This window comes from Pipistrellus hanaki (assembly GCF_964339955.1).
Source record: "Pipistrellus hanaki genome assembly, chromosome: 7".
NCBI classification, from domain to species: Eukaryota; Metazoa; Chordata; class Mammalia; order Chiroptera; family Vespertilionidae; genus Pipistrellus; species Pipistrellus hanaki.
This window is the reverse complement of record NC_140509.1, coordinates 7853004-7877800: the sequence shown is the minus strand read 5'-3', so window position 1 is coordinate 7877800 and position 24797 is coordinate 7853004. Positions and strand designations below refer to the sequence as shown.

Below are 24797 nucleotides of genomic sequence, written 5' to 3'. Positions count from 1 at the left end.
CCTCCAATGTCAAGAATCTCCACTCTAGTCCACTTCCTCATTACTCTCCTGGCTCCTACAATGGTATCCTCTAAAAACCACAATTACCCACATCCTTTCCCCTTATTCCAAGTCTAAAAAAAAAAGTTCTAATCCTAGCTCTGCCACTAATAAGAAGGCAAAGAATCTTACAACCCATCTGTGAGGTGAGCAGATTGAATGGATGGTTTTCTAAGAATCTTTTCAATGTTCTGACTCCCTATGAGCTTCTCTTTAACTAAAAAAACAAAGCAAGGAGAATCCAAGATGGCTGCACAGGTAAACACCTAATTGCAGCCTCACACAACAATTTCAATAAAATACAAAATGAACATTATCCAGAACTACAGGAAAGTCGACTGACTGGAAATTCTACAATGAGAAGGAAAGAGAAAACCAGAAGGAAAATCAGAGGAGCTGTAAAAGTCTAAGCTACGGAGACACGCTGTGCGCATGGAGAGGACGGAGCCGGAGAGGAGGGGGGGGCTGAGTGCCTGGCTGGCGTTCCCTAGCGGGAAGGAGATAAAAGCTCCGGACTGTGTTGAACCCCAGTTCCGACAGCACTGAACCTCAGTTCTGGGCGAGACCCTGGGGACCCGGACACATAAGGAAGGAGTCTGGGCTGTAAGGCGGAACCTCAAGGGAGTGGCGAAAGGCAGTCCCGGAGGCACGCACATTGCGCGCAGAGAACGGACAGTTGACTGTGCTGCTGGATTGCCCTAGCGGGAACGAGACAAAAACTCCAGACTGCTCTGAACCCCACTTCCAACCCCACTTCCAACTGAACTGAACCCCAGTTCCGGGCTCATTGGGGGAGAGCCTAGACTGTTTGGTAGCAGGCGAAACTCAAGGGCACCTTTCTCTCAGAGGTGCTTGCAGCGAGTACCAAAGGACACTGAGGTACACTGAGACTCAGGAGCCTCATAGTGGGGCTGACGGAAGCTGTAGGCTCCACCCTGAAACTCTGCCCCATCCAAGCTGAACACAGAGACTTTTAAGGCTACCAACTCAGGGAAGCTGCGAAAATGCCGAGACAAGAAAACAGATCACAAATGAAAGAAATGGAGGATAAAAAGTGATTGGATATAGAGTTCAAAACCACGCTTATAAGGTTTTTCAAGAATTTTCTAGAAAAGGCCGATAATATAAACGAGACCTATGAGGATATGAAAAGGGATCAAGTAGAAATAATAAGGGATCAACAAGAAATAATAAGGGATCAACAAGAAATAAAGAATACATTGTCTGAAATAAAAAAATATTATACAGAGTCCTAAAAATGGAAGATCACAAGAATCAAGTCAAAGATTTGGAACATAAAGAGCCAGAAGACACTCCTCCGCAGAAGCAAGAAGACAAGAGAATCTAGAAAGTTGAAGATAATGTAAGAAACCTCTTGGACAACTTCAAGTGAACCAACATCAGAATTATGGGGATCCCATTAGATGAGAGAGAGCAAGATACCGAAAACATACTGAAAGAAACAGTGACAGAAAACTTACCCCACCTGGTGAAAGAATTAGACCTACAAGTCCAGGAAGCACACAGAACCCCAAACAAAAGGAATCCAAAGAGGACCACATCAAGACACATCATAATTAAAATTCCAAGAGCAAAAGACAAAGAGAGAATATTAAAAGCAGCAAGAGAGAAACAGGTAGTTACCTCTAAAGGAGCACCCATACGATTGTCAGCTGATTTCTCAACAGAAACCATGCAGGCCAGACGAGAATGGCAAGAAATATTCAAGGTGATGAATAGCAAGAACATACAGCCAAAAATAATCTACCCAGCAAAGCTATCACTCAGAATCGAAGGCCAGATAAAGAGCTTCACTAACAAAAAAAAAGCTAAAGGAGTTCATCACCGCCAAACCAGAATTATATGAATTGCTGAAGGGGGTTCTTTTGGAAAAGAAAGAAAATAAAGATAAAAATTATGAACAAGAAATACGTAACTATTAACAAGTGAATCTAAAAACCAAGGGAATTAAAATAATTTGATGAACAATATTAACTGATGAATATAATAGAATCAGAGGTATGGAAGGGGAGTGTGGGAAGAGACTGAATATAAACTATGCACCTATGGATGAAGACAATGGGGGGTGAGGAAAGGGCAGAGGGTGGAGTGGTAACCTGGTGAAGGAGAGGAATAAAGGGGGGGAAATGAGGAACATTTGTAATAATATGAACAATAAATATTTATTAAAAAATAAATAAATAAAAATTTAAAAAAATAAAAGGGAAAAAAAAATAAAAGAACAAAGCATCAGGCCATGACAGATGGGTTTTCCTTTGAACCTCTAAGCACAAGTGGTTAAGGAAACCAAAAAAAGGGGAGCATCCTCAAATCCTTTCAAGACTTGTGCCTGATTTAGGCCAGGGGAGGAGTCTTGGGTTGCACTGTCACCGTGACATCTAATCACTCTACCCAAGTGACAGGAATCAAGTGGAGTAAGAGGTGGAGGAGGAAGAGAAGAAATCAAGGTGTGGTGCTCGCCTCAGTCCATTCCATCACCTTCAATGTGAACTGGGTTCTGGTGCCACAACCTTTCCCCTCTACATGTCCACATCCTGCCACTGAAAAATAGCATGTGGTCCTAGCTGGTTTGGCTCAGCCTGAGGATTGAAGGGTCCCGGGTTTGATTCCAGTCAAGGGCATGGCCTCAGTTGCAAGCTGCTGGCCCTGGTCTGGGGCATGCTGGAATCAACCAATTGATATGTTCCTCTCACATAGGTGTTTTTCTCTGTCTCTCCCTCTCTCTTCCACTCTCTCTAAAAAAATCAATGGGAAAAATATCCTCGGGTGAGAATGGGGGGGGAAAGCATGTGAGCCAAAGTGGGAAGTCTATATACAATCTAAAATTCCAGCTTTCATGTATGAGGGCATGTTTCAAACAACTTCAAAATAATCCTAAAACGTTTTCACATAAATCATCAAACCATCTGTTTATGACAGAACATATCAATTTGGTCATTCTTGGAACAAAGCAGGTCTTTTTTGGTGAGATTTGCGACCATTTTAGGAGAGAAATTTCAGGCTGTTATTGCTATTAAAATAGGCTTACCTGTGACCCTAGCCAGTTTTCTCAGTGGCTTGAGCATCAGCCCTCAAACTGAAGGGACCTGGGTTTGATTCCTGTCAAGGGCACATACCTCGGTTGCAGGCCTTGGTTGGGGTGTGTGTGGGAGGTAACCAATTGATGTGTCTCTTTCACATCGCGTGTCTCTCTCTCTCCCCGTCCCTTCCACTCTCTCTGAAAATCAATGAAAAAAAATATACTTGGGTGAGGATTAACAACAACAAAAAAATAGGCTTAACTGTGTACTCTAAAGTCTGTCCTTTCTCAGCAAGACAGGCCTACTGGCTGCACTCGGGGAGAACAAACAGACCAAAGATGAGAAAGAACAATAGCTTGTTCAACTTGGTACTCATGCTTCTTACCCACATGTTCTGAGAGGAAGACGACAAAGAACGGAGTGACCAGGTCATTAATTCCCTGGACATACCCACTGGCAGGGTGCCGGATGGCCCAAATAAATAGAATTCTTTCGAAGATCTAGGAAAGAAAGAGACATGACTGTAAACCATGGGAATACACTCCCTCCCTCCATTGATCTATCTCACAATTCATCTTAAAGTTGCTGCAAAATTTTTAGGAAAATATTTTATTTTTTTTAATTAAAAAAAATATTTTATTGATTTTTTACAGAGAGGAAAGAGAGAGGGATAGAGAGTTAGAAATATTGATGAGAGAGAAACATCAATCAGATGCCTTCTGCACACCCCCTACTGGAGATGTGCCCGCAACCAAGGTACATGCCCTTGACCGGAATTGAACCTGGGACCTTTCAGTCCGCAGGCGGATGCTCTATCCACCGAGCCAAACTGGTTAGGGCAGGAAAATATTTTAAATACTACAAGATGAAGTATAGGAATATAAAGTTTCTAAGACACTGATAGTTTTTAAGTAGAGGTGGATACTTCTCGCCCTTTGTCTTTTCAGTATCTAGTCACTATGATATTAAATTGGGGAAGCGGGGAGGATGGTGACCCAACAGCTTAGAAAAAGGTTTGCAATGATGTCATTGGTTCAGGATGTCATTATTCAGAATGTCTAAGTTCCGATCCTTCTGCTAAATCCTTTTTGTCATTACAGAATGCAGATAGGAAATACCTTCTCTACCGCCCTCTCCTTTCTCCCCCGCTGAGACAGAAAAGGATCTAGTGATAGACGATAAATGCAGGAAGTCACTTCATATATCAGGATGCAACCCAGACATTTGCTAGGGATAGGGAGTTAAATAAATACCATTCTATGGATTCCTACAGCTGGGAATCTGAGAACAGAGAAATCAGCCGCAGCCTCCATGGAAAAGCCTCTGGGGTGAAGCATGTTAGCCACAAGAGGCCAGAGGCTTAGGATGGGGAGAAAGAAGAGATCTTTATGGCCCCATCACAGAGTCTGGCCCTGTCCCACTCAGCTACACGCCCCTCTGCTTCCATCAGGCCCCCTGAGCTTTCCCCATCTTCTCTCAGCCTGCTAATGCTCCCAGGCTTCATCCCACTGACCACAACTCCTGGGCTCGACATGGACTGTCCGCATCTCCATGAATCACACAGAGGTGTTGGTGACATACAGAGGAACAGGAGCCTACAGGGGGCACATGGGCTTGCAAAGCCCCAACAGTCGGCTCTGGGGGCAAATTGAAGAGGCCCTCTCAGAGGCCAGGCAGAGGGACAAAAAGCTCCCAGGGAGAACGGTTAAAAGGAAATGGTTGTATGGTTTGTAGTGGGGTAGCTTGTGGAGGAATCTCTTCTACCAGGAATCTGTAGACACGTGTTGAGCCTGCCTCCCAGCTGGCCGAGCTGAGACACTCCCACTGTCAACACTCCTGCACTTCCATGAGTGAGAACAGGGCCCTGGGTGGAAGGCGCTGGCCTCTCTGCCTCTGCCCTACCCATGCCCACTTGCTCTCTGGGGCTGAGGGAAGGGCAAAGTGTCCTCATTTGTGTTAGACCCAACACTCTAATGGGGGCCAATCTACATTCTTTCCTCTCTGCTGCTAAACGACCCTAGAAACTGTAGGTCAAGCTAGACCAGCCATGTTCACTCTGTCTCCTCACAGCTCCTGTGGCCTGTCTGGATGTTTTTGTTAAAAGCTCCTCCAGATCAGTCCTTTAGGGCTAACCAGGCCTGCACTCCACACTTACAGCCCCTTGTGAATACACAAATCCTGGGGACTGGCTTAAACACTGGCCAGTCCTCTACAGGAAGGATGGGACAATGTAGACACACTCACCCTGAATTAGTGAAGGTGTCAAAGAGGTGGAATTTGAACAGTATTCTGGTTACCACAGGAAACCATGGCATTTCCACTATGGAACAAATCTGGGATGACCTGGTCTGGCAGAGGTGAGAGGAGAGGGTAATCCCTGAAGGTTTTTCTACATGTCTTCTATCAGTGTGGTAATTCTGACTTATTTTAGTTAATGCCGACAAGCCTTTCAGGTTTGCAAAGCAAGTCTTTCAGTATTCAGGGTTTCTCAGTTCTCTGCTCCTGGCTAGCAGTTTATTCTATTTAAGAGGATTTGTCTTCTGGTGTGGCTCAGTGGTTAAGGGTCAACCCATAAACTGGGAGGTCACAGTTTGATTCCTAGTCAGGGCACGTGCCTGGGATGCAGGTTCCATCCTCAGTAGGAGGTATATAGGAGGCAATTGATAAATGATTCTCGCTCATCATTAATGTTTCTCTCTCTCCCTCTCCCTTCCTCTTTCTGAAGTCAACAAAAACATATTAAAAAGAAAAGAAAAAACAGGACTAAAGCCTGCTAGACAGAAAGGTGATTTGAGAAAAGTTGAAAAGACTAACTACAGTTTTATTTTTCTTTCTTTGTATTCAGGTTCCACTATAAGGAGAAGCCTTTTTTATAAGCTACTTTCCCTGTCTCCAAGTTTAGAGTAAACATGCACAGGTAGAAGTATCTGAACGTCCCCAAGTTAAAATGGAGAATGAGCAGAGCTGATTCTGTACAGGGGACAGAAACTGTACAGGGGACACAGAGGGATCCTGAATGGGTTTTTAGCTTCCTCTTAGCTCTTATAGGTAAAATAATGGTGTCAACCTCAAATCTTCTTGATGCTATTGGTAAGTCATGAGGGTTCCCCCAGTAGAGACTTCTGGGTACATATCCAAAAGAGTATAAAACAGGTCCTGGCTGGTTTAGAGTGTTGACCCACAGACCAAAAAGGTTGTGGGTTCAATTCCTGGTCAAGGGCACAGACCTCAGTTGCAGGTTCAATCCTTGGCCCTGGTTGGGCCACATGTGAGAGACAAACAATTGCTGTGTCTCCCTCACATCAATATTTCTTTGTTTCTTTCTCCCTTTCCTCCACTCTCTAAAAAAAACTAATGGAAAAAATTTTCTGGGGTGAGGATTAAAAAAAAAAAATTGAAACAGGGACTCAGATATTTTGCCTGCCCATGTTCATAGCAGCATTATGAACTGTCCACTGTAGATGAATAGATAAAAAATATATGTTATATACATATAATTAAATATTCATCCTTAAAAAGGAAGGAAGTTCTGGCCCATGCTATAATATGGATGAAACTTGAAGTTATTATTTGAAGTGAAATAAGCTAGACACCAAAGAACAAATATTGTATGAACTCACTTATTACAGGTACTGAAAGTCAAATTCATGGAGAAAGAAAGTAGAATGGTGGCTGCTGGGGAATACAGTTAGTTATTGTTTAACAAGAGGCCTGGTGCATGGATTCGTGCACCAGTGGGGTCCCTCAGCCTGGCCTGCATCCTCTCGCAATCTGGGACCCCTCGGGGGATGTCAAACTGCCAGTTTCGGCCGATATCCGCCGGCCAGGCCCACGGGGAGCGGGCCTAAGCAGGCAGCTGGACACTCTTAGCGCTGCCACAGAGGCAGGAGAGGCTCCCACCACTGCTGCTGTGCTCGCCAGCTGTGAGCCCGGCTCAGGGCTTCTGGCTGAGCAGCGCTCCTGTGGGAGTGCACTGACCACCAGGTGACAGCTCCTGCATTGAGTGTCTGCCCCCTGGTGGTCAGTGCACGCATAGTGACCGGTCCTTCCACCATTTGGTCAATTTGCATATTAGCCTTTTATTATATAGGATAAGATAGATGGGGACAGTTTCAGTTTGGGAAAATAAAAAGTTCTAGAGATGGATGGTGATGATGGTTGTTTTGTTATGTATATTTACAACAATAAGAAAAATCAAAATCATTATCTCAGCTTGATAAAGCAGAACAAACACGGGACTAGGAATTCTAAGATGTGGGCTCCAGAGGTCATTCTGTCACCAGGTAGCCTCAAGACTGGGGGCAAGCCCCTTGAACTCAGCACTATTGGCCTAAGGATCTGTTAGGAAGAACATGATAATGCATAAGGAAGTGCTCTGAGGGCCACAGCTCCACATCTGCACACAGTACACCGCGTTAGCTGTGCACCTGCCGTGGTCAGGGGGAAGGCTCCAGCGCCCATCCACACAGAACAGGGCCGCAGAAACCTGAGGGGAGAAGGGGGAGAGCGTTCAGTACTTCCCTCACCTCCTGTACAAGTGGCTGCTGGAACAATGGAATGAGAGGATTCGTCCTTGGAATGTCAATGTGGATCTGAAAAAGAGAAGCCATGGCCAAACACAAATGCCACCTTATTTTTCTGGGACGTTATTTTCTTATAAGGACGGGTAGCAAGGGAGTAAGAGTGAGAGCACAATGTTTCTTTAGTAAGAACTAACTGACATACAAAAAAAGTCTAGTTAAGCCAACCTGTCCATCTCAAATACGTTTCCATGATAGCAACAGCTTACTGAACAGTGAGGAAAACTCCCCCAAAACCACTTACACAAATAGCAACAGGCTTCACACCAAGAGAACCCCTGCTTTTCCCTATTGCTCTGAAGTCTGTCTCACTTCTTTAATAGTTATGATCAAAATGTGGAGCCTTCTTTCCAAATCTTAGTCATCAATAGTTTCCAGGAACTACTGGTAAGAGCTCTGACAGCTGCAAAAATGTGCCAGGACAGGGAGCCAAGAAGGACCTGCTCCTGAAGCCACAATGCAGAAAAAGAGGGGAAAGAGCTGACCTTCAGTAACTGGCACCGCAAGTTCTGACTTCTGTTTCCAAAGAGGGCACTACCGTGGGTTTGGGCCTCGGATTCCCCGGTGCCCAGTCTAACAATGTGAGGACTGTGTTGGCAGCGGCAGAGGGTACTTCAGTTCTTAGGGCTCGTTGCAGACAGCTGCCTCCCGAATCTTTTCCCTCTTCTACAACCACCAGACTGCTCTTCTCCCCCTCCACCTTCCCACAGGCATGGGGCCCACTATGAGCAATGATGGAACGCTCCTGGCCAAGGCTGCTGAGGGCGACAACTCCTACAGACAGACAGAGAGGCATGGGTGCTAACCAGGCACTGATGGACTGTCCAGGGGGACTGGACCACTCCTGAGTGAACGCATCTTTCATCTTGTGCTCCATAATCCTTACTACTGGCATGAGGTCTGTGGAACAGCAGCGCTGGCCTTACCTGGGAGCTGATTAGAAGTGAAGGTCTCACCCCAGACTTACTAAATTAGAATGTGCATTTTTATCATAATCCCTAAGTAGGATTTCACCAACATCCTAGGTTATTTGTATGCATATTAAAGTTTGAGAAGCACTGCCATTGGCATGGGGTAGAGTGAGGGAGTGGGGATGAGGGATCTATTTAAAATTATTAAAACCAGAGCTACTGAATTAGAAAAAGGGAAAGCAGTTCTGGGAATAATTTTTCCCAGAGCCCCCATACCTACACTGCATTCTCCCAGGAATAAACGTCATTCCTAAGCAGCACACATAGCCTGAAGGCCTGGGAAATCTGTTCCCCAATAGCACTCCCAGAAGACACACCTGAAGTTTATGACTAGCAAGCGAAGGGCAGCAGGTGATAACTGTACCTGTCTGTAGGTGTCCTGGTGATGTTCCTCATTGCGAGAGTCGTAATACTGCTCAATGAAGCCAAAATATTCCTCCCGCTTCCTCTGCAGGGTCAGCTTCCTCCTCTCGGTGTTGGCTGGGAGATAGCCCTGTGGACAGGACAGCTAGTCAGATGGGGACAGATGCTGGTTGGAGGAATCCTTAATTTTTATTTTAGTCTGAGCAGTGACTTGGAAACTATCAGAGAAATGGAAAAGTGCCACGAAAACAAGGGTGGATCCCATTTTGGTTTCGGCCACCGTGTCTGCCTTCCCTCAGCCAGTGAGACCAGATGTGGGCAGATGAGCCAAGGCCAGCGTTCCCAGGATTATTTCCTCTTGTAGCCTGTGCTGGGCTTGGAGCTTGCACTGCTGGTGAGCAGAGCTAGCACAGAGAGCAGTGCTCCTAGGTCAGTCGGGGGAACTGGACCCAAGTCAGGACCTCTGAGGGCTATGTGTGTACAAGGCAACACTTCCGAGAATCATAGGGAGACAGTCGTGTCTACAGCAAATCTCAGCGACGTGCCATGTAAGTATGTGCCCGTTACCCATGCTTTTCCATGTTAGCGTTCGGAATCACCAGCTGGGGAAGCTGAATGGAATCTGTGACACAGCAGCTGCAATGTCCAGACACAGAGCTTCTGGCAGCAGCTCCCTCCTAGCCCAAGCTCCAGGCCAACTTCCATTCTCGTCTCTGGTCTAGATCCCACTCCCAAGTATTACACCTCCTGCTCTCCTTCCGTTCTCACCAATCTATTCTTCACAGCTCTTGAACTTAATTAGAAATGGCAGAGGCAATGATTCAGGGTTGCAGGACAGGGGTGGGGAGCAGCCAGGAGGGAGACCCTTCCTCTCCCAGACACTCATGCAATACATTCCACAGAGAATGCTTGGCAGGCAGGGACTGTGGCCGATTCATTTCTGTATGCCCTCCCGCCACCTGGCACGGTGCCTGGTGAACAGCAGGCCTCAATAAATCCTTGCGAGAAGAATGAGGGAATTTTAGGGGCTCAGGAAAGCCAAGTGCTCCTGTTACAGTGCTGGCCAGTGTTCTGCCCCCAGTGAAAGTGGGACTAGGCAGGCCTGGCAGGGAGGCCCTTTCATCAGCTCTTCTCAGTCGCACAGTGGGTGTCAACCACTGTGGTTTTTCCTCTGGAAAGGGAGCGAAGCCCTGGGGCAAGCGCTGGGACGACCAGGCGTCACTCTTCTTCCTCCCGTGTGCTGAGAACGTGAGATTGCGCCTGTGGTAACCAACGTGTCCTCTTCTGTGTGTGTTAAACTCTCCAGAATGTGTGTCTGCATTCTGCATGCACAGACACAGGACTGCAGCCCCACAGTCCTGTCATCTCCAGAGGGACTAGAGCAGTCTAGGGAGTAAGCCTAATGGGCCACACTAACCTCATGGGTGAGAAGGGCCGTGTGAGGATCACACTTCTCTACACGGGGGTAGAACTCACCGACAAGAGTCTCCACGTTACAGGTCGAACCTCCCTGGGAACACCTGGCCAGCTACACTTCCTCAGTTCATCTGCAACAGATAACAGCTTCTTGGATTGAGCTCTTCCCACAAATGCCCTAAAGCAAACCTCAGCCTGATGCCTCCCACCATTCCAGGAAGATGATCATCACCATCACCACCACCACCAGCTACTGACAGCACCAGGGGAAAGCCCACAACAGCCGAGCAGCAAAGTGCCAAGGACACGCTCTATGACAGGGATCCAGTCTGGGCTCAGCGGTGAGAGGGGAAGAGAAAGACCAGTGTGGATTTCAACAGAATCACCATGAGGTGGGAGAGCCCGACGCCAGAATAATTGCACTATGGTCTACAGGCCACAGAATCCAGTCCCACCTAATTTGGTCCCTAATTCCTAGTAACATACTCTGACTTAATACCTGCATGTCACTGCAATGGGCACCAGATCAGGAGATGCTGGAAAAGTAAAAGAAGGAAGAATAAAGAGCAATAGCTTCCAGGGCTCTGAGAATCCCAGTCACCAAGAGGCCCTATCTTGCCCAGGGCTCACGGGGACTCACCTAAGTCAGTGTTGTGGCTGGAGAGAAGCTGACGGAACTTTTCTAGGCGGGTTTTCTCCCGGACAGTCATTGGGGGTGCCCCAGAAGCATTCTGGTCTGAGATCCGGGCAACGAGGGGGATGATGGGTCGGATGGGGAGTGACTGCTGTTTGTGGAGTGCATTCCTTAGGCATGAATCACCTGAGATAATTCGAAAGAGAAAGAGACGGGCTGTGTGAAGAGCACAGACTCTGAGTGACCTAACTGCTCAGTACGGTCTCCTCCACGAGCCCAAGCAGCACAGTTTGTGCACCCGAGGTGCCCAGCTGAGGGGCACAGGGGATGGAAACCCAGCTGTGCTCAACTCTTCTGCCAGAGGATGGGCTGCGTTTTTTATTGTGCATACGTACAAGGCATCTTATGTGCTAATGGAGACTCGGATGCTGCAGCAAGTTCGAGAACTTTTTTGGCAACCCCTGATGGCAAACTAATGTTTTCTTTCTTCCCCAACCTGGGACTCTCCTTGGTGCCTAATGATGAGCTTTGGGACAACACGTGTTCACCTTCCCTTTCCGCATCACAGAGCACACAGGAAACGACCACACCATACAGCACACTGCCATGCGAGGCGGCTCTCCTGAAGCCCAGCCCCACGCCGCTGCCCCGGGGTCCCTGGCCCAACTCTCGCCCTTTCCTGGCGCACCATGTGCCCGGCATGGGGGAGACGCTCTGGCCGAAAGCAACCCCACTTTTGGTAGCTGCAGTTCCTCCCTGCTGCACATGTCTCCCAGCATTTAATTCTGCTGGGATCTGACTAAAATGGCAAGAGCAGACTCTAGCTGAACTCTAGACATTGACAATGGTCCTAGACATTTCTACCCCAGACGGTAAGGTGGGAGAAACAAGCAGTATAGGACAAACATTATTGAGTGTTTACTATGCATATCTCTCCTTTGATCCTTACACCATACAGTGGGAATTGATTAATTTATTACTAAGCCTCAGATGAGGAAACTGCAGCTCAGAGAGGGTAAGTAATTTACAAGGGAGAGCTGAGAGGCCACCTCGATCTTTCCAAAACCCTTATTTATTTTACCATCCCAAACAAAACTCAGGTTTAAACTCTGTCTGAGCTTGCATGATGTTTCACATTCTTTCTATATCAGGGCCTTATAAGCTTAAGTCACAAAAGAATTACCAGTGAAGAGTGACACCAGCACAACCATCAGGTTTAGAGAAACAAGGGCTGCAGGTACTTGGCTCACATCGCAGCGCTGAGGCCCGTGTGCACGTCTGGCAGCAACGACTGACAGGCAGATGCTAGATTCATAAAGGGAAGGCCCTCGGGTGTCCTGGCTGCACAAAGGTAGCAGCTCATTAGGGATAACGGAGGGCTCTTCCTCACACCAGGACACTTCAACCATGGTGCACAGACACCGTCTGCAGCTGTGTCCCCTGGTCACCAACACTAAATGCCCGCCTGCACCTGGCACCGAAGGTCCAAGCTGGGGCCCGGAACAGCTACGGAAAGTGTCTGGGGAATGATTTTAAAGGCCTTCCAGGCCAATTTCATGACCACATGCTTAATCTGAAACTGTGAACGAAGTTCTCTTAGGACCTGAGCCAGGACATGCTCCAGGGCTCAGCATTCTTCTACTTCCTTTCCCCCTTTGCCAGTCAGCTGCTTTAACTTTCACTAAAATGACAGCACTTCCCTCTCTCGCTCAGAATAACCCCAGCCGTTTTGGCTCAGTGGGTAGAGTGTCAGCCAGAGGACTGAAGGGTCTCGGGTTGGATTCCAGAAAGGGCATGAACCTCGGTTGCAGGCTCGATCCCCCGTTGGGGCGAGTGTGGGAGGCAACCAATTGATGTGTCTCTCTCACTTCAATGTTTCTCTCTCTCTGTCTCTTCCCTGCCCTCCCATTCTCTAAAAATCAATGGGAAAATATCCTAGGGTGATGATTAACAATAAATAAGTGCACACTGAGAATCTCCCAATATCTGGTAAAGCCACATCACCTCCACCAGCTGCTGAAGCCTCCTGAAGGACAGAGGGCATCTCCTCCTGCCCCCTCCCTGACGGGCAGGCAGCTGGGACGCAGGGCCTTCAGGAACAGGAGACAACCTATGCTGGTGGCTGCTCCCCACCCTGAGGAGGCCCACCAATAGCACCAAACCTTAAATAGATTAGTCAACATTCTTCAATCTAGCCAGGCCTAAAGCACTGTGAAGCAATCAAAGTTTTGGACCCCAGTGCAGGAAAGAAAGAAGAGATTGGCAGGCAACACCTGCGTGTCAGGAAGTGAAGCCTCCGGACACAGGGCCAGGAAGCCACCCAGTGGGAGGAGCAAGTACAGCTTATGACCAGTTAGGCTCACTGATGTCATACCTTAGGCTTGAGCTTGCTTATTTACTATCCAATGGAAAATCTGAGTGATGCCCTAAAGAAAAAATGCTTTTATTTTAAATGCACTCTGCTAAAAAGGTCGAGGCTATGGAGGTGAGCAAGATGGACTTACTGGAGTTTCTGGACAGTTGGGCATCACTGCTGGACTTTATGACGTAGTTGGCAGGAATGTCGGATGTTGTTGACTGGGACCGTTCTGGTTTCACCCTCAGCTTGCTGTGGTTTTCTAGGACTTGAGCGGCAGTTGCCAAAGCAACTTTTGAGTTCAGAGTTTGGAAAGAAGGGGGGGAGAAGTCCTCTTCCTCATCATCGCCGATGTCCCACGCATCACTGGTGTTCCGGGCAAACTCATGGAAACTGGAGGCCTTCTTATTCTTCAGAGGAACTGCGTTGACTTTTGACCGTTCTTTAATGAAGCTTTAAGAAAGGAGACACTATTACGAAGGAATGGTCTGGCACATCTCACCACTTGCTTAACGTACTGCTAATAGTTTTACAAGAAATCTCATACACAATCAATACCTTCTTCAAACAAAAAAAACACCCATGTCCATTCCTCATCTAGATGCATCTAGACCAGCCCAATGCTGCAGCAGAGGTAGCAAGACAGCAACGCTCACCAGCTGTTCCATGTGCTCCTCTATACTTTCCAGTCCCCTGCCACTTAGGTGAGGCCACATGGGCTGAGGAGAGAAGTGAGCAGATCATTTCTAAGCCCAAGCATAAAAGAACAGGTGTGAGTTCTCCATAAACTTTCTTCTACCACAGTAACTGAGGCGGCTCCGGATGGCGGCACCTCCCTTAGCCTGGACAACAGCGTGAGTACTGCAGCCCAGCCTGCCCTCCACTCCACCCTAAGCCATTAAACTTTGTGTGTCAACCCACCGAAATTTTACTTAACCTGTTAATGGCAATATAACCTAACTACTCCTTAGAGTTGGACATAAACTATTGCTAGAATAAGAGAAGTAACTTTAGTAGACCATAAATAGCATTAAACATTGAGTTCCAAATGAACACGTGGTCCTTTTTTATTCTGTTAATCCTTACCTAAGGATATGTTTATTGATTTTAGAGAGAGAGGAAGGGGGAGAGGGAGAGGGAGAGGGAGAGGGAGAGGGAGAGGGAGAGAGAGAGAGAGAGAGAGAGAGAGAGAGAGAGAGAGAGAGAAACATTGATGTGATAAGAGTAACATCAATTGGTTGCCTCAAATAGGGAATCAAAACTGCAAACTTTTTAGTTATGGGACTACTATCCAACCAACTGAGCCACCTGGCTGGGGGGGTATTGTTTATTTTGGTTAAAAACTGCAAATAACATAAATATCTAGAAATTGGAAATCCTATCTAATAATCTAATAAAAAAGTAAAATGCAAATTAACCATCACTCCGAGACAAAAATGGTGGTCCCCATGGCCACAAGATGGTGGCGCCCAGGACCCTCAGCCCTGCTGCTGGAGTGTCTAGGCCTGTCCACCTGAGGGGGCAGATTCAGCCTTCCAACTCCACCGGTGCTGCAGCGTCTAGGCCCCTCAGCCCCGCGGGGGTTCGTGTGGACCAGGTGGCAAAGCTGTATCTGCCCCCAGACATTGCAGACAGAGCCCGGACAGCAGGGTTTGGGGGCCTCCTTAGTGCAGAGGCAGCGGGAACACCCCCAGGCCCAGCAGACAGAGCCCGGACAGCAGGGCTTGGGGGCTTCTTTCGCAGGGTGATGACTGTGAAGCCCCAGGCCCAGCAGACAGAGCCCGGACAGCAGGGCTTGGGGGCCTCCTTAGTGCAGAGGCGGCGGGAACACCCCCAGGCCCAGCAGACAGAGCCCGGACAGCAGGGTTTGGGGCTTCCTTAGTAAGGCGGTGGTGCGAACAGCCCCAGGCACTGCAGACAGAGCCAGGACAACAGGGCATAGGAGCTTCCTTAGTGTGTCAGTATCAGTGAAGGCCCCAGGCCTGGCAGACAGAGCACACTGCAGGGCATTGGGGCTTCCTTCGCATGGCGCATGGCGAGGCAGAGAGCAGACAGCAGGGCATGGAGCTTCATCTCCATGGCTGTAGCGAAACCTCCATGCCCCACAGAGAGCAGAGAACCACGGGAGTGGGCCTGAGCCATCAGTAGGACATCCCCTGAGAGCTCCTGGATTGTAGAGGGTGCAGGTTGAGCTGAGGGACCCCGTGCATGAATTTTGTGCACCGGGCCTCTTGTGATGAAATATGGTTGCAGTCACCAGATGGAATGTATACTGCCAGTGAAAATCATATCTTGAAAACAATCTAAAGGAAGTAAAACTTGGAGCCAAAATTATATATTTTAATGGTCTCTTTATTAAAAAAAAAAAAAAAAAAAAAAGACTAGGAAGAAAACATATTAAAATGCTAACACTGAGTGCTTATACTCCTCTGAATTATTCATGTTTTTTAAACTGAGCATATAATTTTTATTATTCAGTGGGAAATAAATGTTTTGTTGGTTTTCATCAACCCCCAAAGTAATAATACTTATAAACCTACTGAATGAATAAGTGGAAATGTACTAGAGTCCAAATCAAAGAAGATGAAACTGAGGCATTGCAATGCAAATACCTGCATGTCAAAATCCACGGGAGCCCTGGCCGGTGGCTCAGTTGGTTGGAGCTTTGTTCCACACTCCAAAGGTTGCAGGTTCTATTCCCAGTCAGGGCACGTACCTAGGTTTCAGATTCGATCTCTGGTTGGGGTTGTAAGGGAGGCAACCAATCGATATTTCTCTCTTACATCTATGTTTCCCTCTCACATTGATGAGTCTCTCTCAAATCAATGAAAACAGATCCTCGAGGGAGGACTACAAAAAACAATTTTGTTTTTTAAATCCACTTGACCCAGAAGGCAAATGATTCCCCTGCAGACCTTCTGAGGCTGCCTGCTCCAGCCTCATCCTTACGGTTGCTTCTCCTCTGTAAAAGGGTCCAGGAGCCATATCTGCAGTACACACCGCAGAGGCTCCACTGTAGGAACAATGGGCAGATGTGTAAGAAAGTCCTGTCACCAGTAAAACACTGTATAGGAGCACGAGGTTATTATTGCTGCTTTCCTCCTCGGCGGGTAAGTGTACCTTATGATTGCACATAACAGATCCGACAGTGTGATATGGAGCACTCTGGATCGCAAGGTTAACTAACTACTGTTTTCCTTTCTGTTTGGTGTTTCCTAAATATCTCTTGATATTTTGAGAATTCTTTAAAAACAAACAAACATTGATTTAAGAAGCTGAATTTTAACTCAGGTCAAACAACTGACTGGATGCTAAAGTCTAACCTTGGGTGAAGCAGATGCACACTTGGACTGGATTACAATCTACACCCAGAGATGGGCCGTGCTGAGGGTCAGGTTCTAACAGACACTGAGCTTCCTCTACAAACGAAGGAGGTAAATTAGCTGAGTGCTGAGAACTTTCACATATTTTGCTATATTTTCCTTTATACCTTTCTATACATTTAAAGTATTTCGGAGAATCCAAGATGGCTGCTAGGGTAGGCAACTAGCCGCAGCCGCACACAACAATTTTAATAAAATACAACTAAAATATAAAATGGACATTACCCAGAACTACAGGAAAGTCGACTGATTGGAAATTCTACAACGAGAAGCAAGGAGAAAACCAGAAGGAAGCGCGGAGGAGCTGTAAAAGCCTAAGGTACGGAGACACGCGGCGCGCGCGGAGAGGACGGAGCCGGAGAGGAGGGAGGCCGAGTGCCTGGCTGGCGTTCCCTAGCGGAAAGGAGAGAAAACTCCGACTGTGCTGGGCCCCCACTGCTCTGAACCCCCGTTCTGGGCCAGACCCCGGGGACTCAGGCTCAGCCATAGGGAGCTGGGCTGTAAGTCGGAACCCCGGGGTAGCGGAGAAAGGAGGTCCCGGAGGCGCGCACACTGCCCCCAGAGAAGGGACGGTCGGCTGTGCCGCGGGATTGCCCTGACGGGAAGGAGACTGGGGCTCCAGACTGCTGTGAACGCCACCTCCAACTCCACTTCCAACTGAACTGAACCCCAATACCGGGCTCATTGTGGGAGAGCATAGACTGTTTGGCAGCAGGCGAAAATCGAGGGCACCTTTCTCTCAGAGGCGCCGGCAGCGAGCACTGAAGGACCCGCATAGGGCGGGGCTGACGGAAGCCAAAGCTGCAGGCTCCACCCTGAAACCCCGTCCCATCTGTAACTGCGAAATGCGACAACAAAATAGATCACAAACGAAAGAAATGGAGGACAAAAAGCGTCTGGATATAGAGTTCAAATCTACGCTTATAAGGTTTTTCAAGAATTTCCTAGAAAAGATGGATAAGGCCTATGAGGATATGAAAAGAGATCAACTAGAATTAATAAGGAGTCAACAAGAAATGATAAGGGATCAACAAGAAATAAAGAATACATTGTCTGAAATAAAAAATATTCTACAGAGTCCTAAAATCAGAAGGGAAGATCGCAAGAATCAAGTCAAAGATTTGGAACATAAAGAGCCAGAAGACACTCCTCCACAGAAGCTAGAAGGCAAGAGAATCCAGAAAATTGAAGATAATGTAAGAAACCTCTGGGACAACTTCAAGCGAACCAACATCAGAATTATGGGGGTCCCAGAAGATGAGAGAGAGCAAGATATCGAAAACATACTGAAAGAAATAGTGACAGAAAACTTCCCCCACCTGGTGAAAGAATTTGACTTACAAGTCCAGGAAGCGCACAGAACTCCAAACAAAAGGAATCCAAAGAGGACCACACCGAGACACATCATTATTAAAATTCCAAGAGCAAAAGATAAAGAGAGAATATTAAAAGAAGCAAGAGCAAAGAAGGTAGTAACTTATAAAGGAGCACCTATACGATTGTCAGCTGACTTCTCAACAGAAACCATGCAGGCCAGAAGGGAATGGCAAGAAATATTCAAGGTGATGAATAGCAAGAACCTACAGCCAAAAATAAGCTACCCAGCAAAGCTATCACTCAGAATCGAAGGCCAGATAAAGAGCTTCACCAATAAAAAAAAGCTAAAGGAGTTCATCACCACCAAACCAGAATTATATGAATTGCTGAAGGGGGTTCTTTCAGAAGAGAAAGTAAACAAAGATAAAAATTATGAACAACAAATACGTAACTATCAACAAGTGAATCTAAAAACCAAGGAAATTAAAAAAATCTGATGAACAATATTAACTGTTGAGTATAATAGAATCAGAGGTATGGAAGGGGAGTGAACTGACGATTCTTGGGGAAAAGGGGAGAGGGGGGCGTGGGAAGAGACTGAACATAAACTGTGCACCTATGGATGAGGACAATGGGGAGAGGGGAAAGGGCAGAGGGTGGGGTGGGAACCTGGTGGAGGAGAGCAATGGTGGGGGGGGGGGGAGGAACATTTGTAATAATATGAAAAATAAAAACTTATTAAAAAACAAAACAAAAAAAAACAAAAAAAACAAGCTTATGAAACAATGGATCAGAACAGAGACCCCAGAAGTTGACCCACATTATTATGGTCAATTAATATTTGACAAAGAGGCAAGAACGTAACAGTAAAAACAGTCTCATCAACAAATGGTGCTGGGAAAACTGGACAAACACATGCAAAAAGATGAAACTAGACCACCAACTTAACTCCATACCCCAAAATAAACTCTAGATGGATAAAAGACTTATGTGTAAGGCATGAAACCATAAAAAATGCAAATATAGGCAATATCAGACATCTTATGTAGTAATATGTTTATGGATACATCTCCGAGCAAACAAACTAAGGAGAAAGTAAACAAATGGGACTACATCGAAGTTGAAAGCTGCACAGCAAAAGAAACCATCATCAAATTGAACAGGGAATCCACTGTTTGGGAGAACATATTTGCCAGTGTTATATATCTGATAAGGGGTTAATATTCTGAATATACAGTCTTATACAACTCAACAAAAGGGAAACAATCCAATTTTAAAATGGGCAGAAAACATCAGAGAAATGCAAATTAAAATCATAATGATATATCACACCTCACACCTGTCAGAATGGCTATTATCAAAAAAATCAAACAAGTGTTGGCAAGGATGTGGAGAAAAGGGAGCACTAGTTCACTGCTGGTGGGAATGCAGATTAGTGCAGCCACTGTGGAAAACAGTATGGAGTTTCCTCAAAAAATTTAAAAATGGAACTTCCATTTGACCCAGCAATCCCACTTCTGGGAATACATCCAAAAAAATACCAAAACACCAATCAGAAAGTTTATATGCACCCCTATGTTTGTAGCAGCATTATTTACAATAGTTAAGATTTGGAAAAAGCCCAAGTGCCTATCAGTAGATGAATGGATTTAAAAAAAAAAAAAAAAAGCTGTTTGACATTTACAACATGGAATACTACACAGCTATAAAAAATGGATCTCTTATCCTTTTGGACAGCATGAATGGATCTGGAAAATATATGCTAAGTGAAATAAAGCAATCTGAGAAAGATAAATATCGCATGATCTCATTGTGGAATCTAATGAACAAAATGAATTGACCACCAAAATAAGATCTGAAGCATGCAGGCAGGGAATAGACTGGCATACCTCCATGTGGTGTTGGGGGGACAAGAGATAAATCAATGAACTTATATACTTATATTCATTGCCCATGGATGCAGGCAATAGGATAGTGAAGACCTAGAGGGGGTTGGGAGGGGTGGGAAGGGGAGTGGGGGGGGGGAGTGGGGAGGGGGCAAATGGGAGATATCTGTATACTATCAGCAATAAAAAATACAATTTTTAAAAAAGATGAAGTCAGGTACAACTTGAGCTGAATAAGTCTGACGATCAAAAAAAAAAAAAAATAAAGTATTTCATTATATTTTTTGAAGCAGGTGAAGATTCAATACAAATGAACTTGCTTAAAAATTAGAATTTATACAAATACTAGTTAAGGCTTTGCAAATCAAAATAGGAAGGACTTATTCACACACAACAAAGAGGAAGGGCTGCCATTCCCTGTGAGAAAGACACGAGAGATTCAAAGCAGACCATTTTGAGGCTGCTAGAAATTACTTTAGGTCTACCTACCCCACAAAACCCAAAACTCAACTAACCCGATAAAACAGTCAGCTCTGTCCTGAGGACAGAGGCCTCTGAGGAGGCAGCGGTTAGTATAGCTAGAGCGGTGAGAGTCTGAGGGCGGAGTGAAAGAGGAAAGTGAGAATGAAGGTGTTGGGTGTAACACAGAGAAAGCAGAAAACTGCAGACCAGTAATAATGATGGAGACATTTAAGGTTTTGAAGATTTCCCAGGTTCATTGATTTTATTCTCTCCAGAGGGGATAATATAAATTCATGCACACACAATGGTTAACATTTATGAGCTATTTACTAGGTGGTAGGCTCTGGGCTAATATTTACACATGCCTACTTTCTTATTAAGGCTCATGGCTGGTGAGTGCAGCAGCAGTGGCAGGAGCCTCTCTGCGGCAGCGCTAAGGACCCTCAGGGATGTCCACCTGCCGGCTTAGAGGACACAGGCCGGACTAAGGGACCCCCACCCTAAGTACACGATTGTCTGCACTGGGCCTCTAGTTTACAGATAAGGAAACTGAAGCTGACTGAGGTCCTGGCAGGCAGCAAAGTTTGGGCTCAAATCCAGGCCCACCTCACTGCAGAGCCTGCATGCTCTTGACCTACTCCACCTAGAAAAACGGAGCGGGAGGGGAGAGTGGAGGCCTAGTGGGACCTGCAGCCTGGGAAGAGGAGTTGCCACACAAGCTGAGCACATAACATAGCTATCATAGCTCCCAGTGTGCACGCTGATAGCCCTCGCTCTCGTCTGGTAGGAATGACTAAACAGACTGTGCATGCCGGTAGCCAGAATGGACAGCAGTCACTTCTAGGGGTGTGGTCATTGGAAGAGAAATGTCTCTCTTCCCTTGAACTCCAGCAGTTCCAGTGAAAAATTAATCCAGGTGATTCTAGCTTGGGGGACTCATTTTAACATGACCCCAACTAAGTTATACCTAGCCAAGGTATAATAATGCCACAATGTATCTTAAAGTTTAACCAAGATTATCATCAAAGTTACAACCGAAATGGCCTCGATAGCCATCTTCATCATACCGCCTCACAACTGTGCCAAACTACAGTTTAAAAAGCATTTTCACAGATGCTCATTTATTTAATCCTCACAACTCTGTGAGCTGAGTCTTATATTTCTGTTTTATGGGTGAGGAAACTAAGGCTCCAAGTTATTTGCCCAAGATAATGAAGCTATAAGCGGTAAAGCAAAAGCAATTCAAGAAGTGCAGGTAAAACTAAAACACACAAAAACATAATAAATGGCACATTTAAGAGAAATGCAGTCGTCTGGTGAAGAGTAACTTCTTCAGTGTTAACACAGACACCTACAGATATTTTGAAAAGGAGTGGCTACAGGTTATACTGGTTAGAAAACAAAAGTTCAATTATTCTGTAATTTGTCTAATACTACACTGTTTTACTGATATGGCTGTTCACACAATAGAAATGATACAGATTTGTTTAGAAAAATAATGTTTGACATTGGTAAGGGATGTGAAGCAATTGGGGATTTACTAACAATCAAATGAATCCAGTCATCACAATAGCTAGTGTGGCTCCGTGTGAACCAGCCTTATACTAGGAACAACGGTATCAAGTCAGAGAACAATAAATTTAGAAGCCTGTCATGCTATCAAGTGGCCAAAGGGGCCACTCTGCAATAAGAGTAGTTTTATATGAGCTATAAAAATTATTGTAGGCAATATTATCACTATTGGTAATAATTTGGCAAATTGAAGTCAATACACACAGACGGGAATGTTACTTGCTCATGCAGTCTGGTTGATTGAAGACCCAATGTAAAGGTTTCTGCTGTGATGGCAATTAACCACCTAGCAATTAACGGCAGTCTGAAGTGGAACGATAGCCATATAGTGGGAAAAGTAATAAAAATGTCCCAACAACGGTACTAAAATAAGGACAATTAATGTTTTATAATAATCTGGAATTGTAAAATGATCCAAACCTAGGTGTTTTCCAGGTTGTAGGCTATTAATACCAAACCACCATGTGCATGAAAAGGAGACACGATTTATTCAGTGACAATTATATTCCTTCCAAATTGCAGAGCTAGGTGATTACCTCTATTAAAGGATGAATGCAACTCTGCTGATCAGTTAAAACAATGGTCAGCAAACCATGGCTCATGAGCCACATGTGGCTCTTTGGCCCTTTGATTGTGGCTCTTCCACAAAATGCCACGGTCTGCGTGAATCTATTTTGAAGAAGTGGCGTTAGAAGAAGTTTAAGTTTAAAAAATTTGGCTCTCAAAAGAAATTTCAATCGTTGTACTATTGATTTTTGGCTCTGTTGACTAATGAGTTTGCCAACCACTGAGTTAAAACATTCATGGTTTTATATCACTAACAGGTGGAAGACAAGAGTATATAAAACTGGTCTTAGCAGTTTGGGATATGGTGATACTATTCAAGATCTGTCTTAAGTACAGAATCAGAGAACACACAGTTGATGACTGGTGCAGACAAGGTATGATGACTTTAATCCAAGCATAAAGTGGGATAGTACACTCCACTGCCTTATATATGGATAGATAGATTTATGACACAAGCAGCCCGCCCCACCCCTGGCTGCTCAATGCCCACATATGCAAATTAACCCACCATCTTTGTTGGGTTAATTTGCATAACCACTCCTGATTAGCTGGTGCATGTCACAAAAGTATGGTTAATTAGCATGTTACTCTCTTATTAGGTAGGTGCTGGGGTTGGCCAGTGTGGCTCAGTGGTTGAGTTTCGAACTATGAACCAGGAGATCACAGTTCAATTCCCAGTCAGAGCACATCCCCAGTGTGGGCTTGATCCCCAGTGTGAAGGATGCAGAAGGCAACCAATCTATGATTCTCTGTCATCATTGATGTTTCTATCTCTCTCCCTCTTCCTTCTTCTCTGAAGTCAATAAAAATATTTTTAAAATAATAAAATAAAATATACTGGAATGGATCTATTACTAATCAACAAATCCTGGCTGTGAACAAAACTGGCTGCAAGGAACTGAATTCTCAACTATGATGCTTAAGTGATAAAGATCACAATGTCAGGGCTGGCTGGTGTCTCTGCAATTCTCTTGCTCTTTCCCTCTGGTTACAAATAGTTTCTGCATCTTAGTTTCACACTACCACATTCAAAAGCAGGAAATGTGAGCAGAGGCAAAAGAGGCTTTCTTCACAAAATAATCTCTCTCTGATCAAAAGAAATCTTTCCAAGAATTCTCCCTCAGGAGACTTTCTTATGTCTCATTGGCCAGAGTCCATGAGATGAGGCCACCATAGACCAGTTATTGGGATTACCAGAAATTACTGTAAAAGACGTAAACTAATACAGATACCTGCTCTAAGTATACTGTCATCTTATTAATAGCTGAATAAAATTATGGTTCTTAAAAAAGCAGGGCCAGAAGAGACTGTTGGGTAGGTAATCCAGCTCCTGCTTTACTAGCCAAAGACCAGGTAGTCTGTTGTTGGTAAAACCAGGAAATAGAATTCATTCTACTTAATGGAAATATCACAGAAAACATGCTCTCCTTAGAGCTAATACAAAGTGCACACTAAGAAACATGAAGTAAAAGTCCACTGTCCAAGTGAAGAATTACATTCTTTCATTCCATAAATGTTTACTCAGTGCCTACTGTGTGCTACATGCTGCTCCCGGTCCGAAGAGTAAAGTGGTGAACAAAACAAAGCCCCTGCCCGCAAAGAGCTTACAGTCTAGTGGTTTCTGATAAAGTCTTACAGAAAATAACAGCAGTCATACTTCCAAAGTAAGACTGTACTTCTACATACGGCCAAATTGCAAAAACAAAACAAAACAAAACAAAACAAACAAACAAACATGACTAGGTTGAATTACAGAAAGTTCACCATACATTACACTATTTTTAAAATATTAAAATATTACTAATGTAGCCCTGGCCATTGTGGTTCGGTTGGTTGGAGCATCATCCCATACACCAAAAGGTGACTGGTTCGATTCCCGATAAGAGCACACAGCCAGATTGCAGAATCTATGATGTTTTTCTCTCACATTGATGTTTCTTTCTCTCCCTCTCTCTCTCACTCTCCCTTTATCTCTCTAGAAAATCAATAAAAAAATAAAATATTAGTAATGTGTAGTTGATATAGCACTTTTTTAGGTATTCACAATACTGTAATGTACATTATCTTTACTTCCCCATTGACTGTGAAGGAAGAAAGGGTGGATATTATTTCACAGGCCCTAAGAGGATGAGAACCTAGGTCTCCTGCAGCTCTCAGCTTTTAGTACAAATTAATATTTATACTTAATGAAAATAATATTTAAACTAATA

The 24797-nt window shown here is 45.2% G+C and overlaps 1 protein-coding gene across 3 annotated transcripts in view; it reads right to left on the bottom strand.

Annotated features, from left to right (window-relative positions):
- The window catches only part of TBC1D22B (TBC1 domain family member 22B), a 72792-nt gene that overhangs the window by 29647 nt on the left and 18348 nt on the right, over positions 1–24797 (bottom strand). For 2 of the 3 annotated variants that reach the window (XM_084890830.1, XM_084890828.1), the window contains exons 3-8: positions 13549–13853; positions 11051–11230; positions 10471–10541; positions 8996–9124; positions 7607–7672; positions 3466–3580 (exon numbers count right to left, since the gene is read on the bottom strand). In XM_084890830.1, coding sequence (XP_084746956.1) covers positions 3466–3580; positions 7607–7672; positions 8996–9124; positions 10471–10541; positions 11051–11230; positions 13549–13853 — 866 coding nt within the window. The remainder of the gene's footprint in view (positions 1–3465; positions 3581–7606; positions 7673–8995; positions 9125–10470; positions 10542–11050; positions 11231–13548; positions 13854–24797) is intronic. The other variant, XM_084890829.1, reaches the window with a different exon arrangement.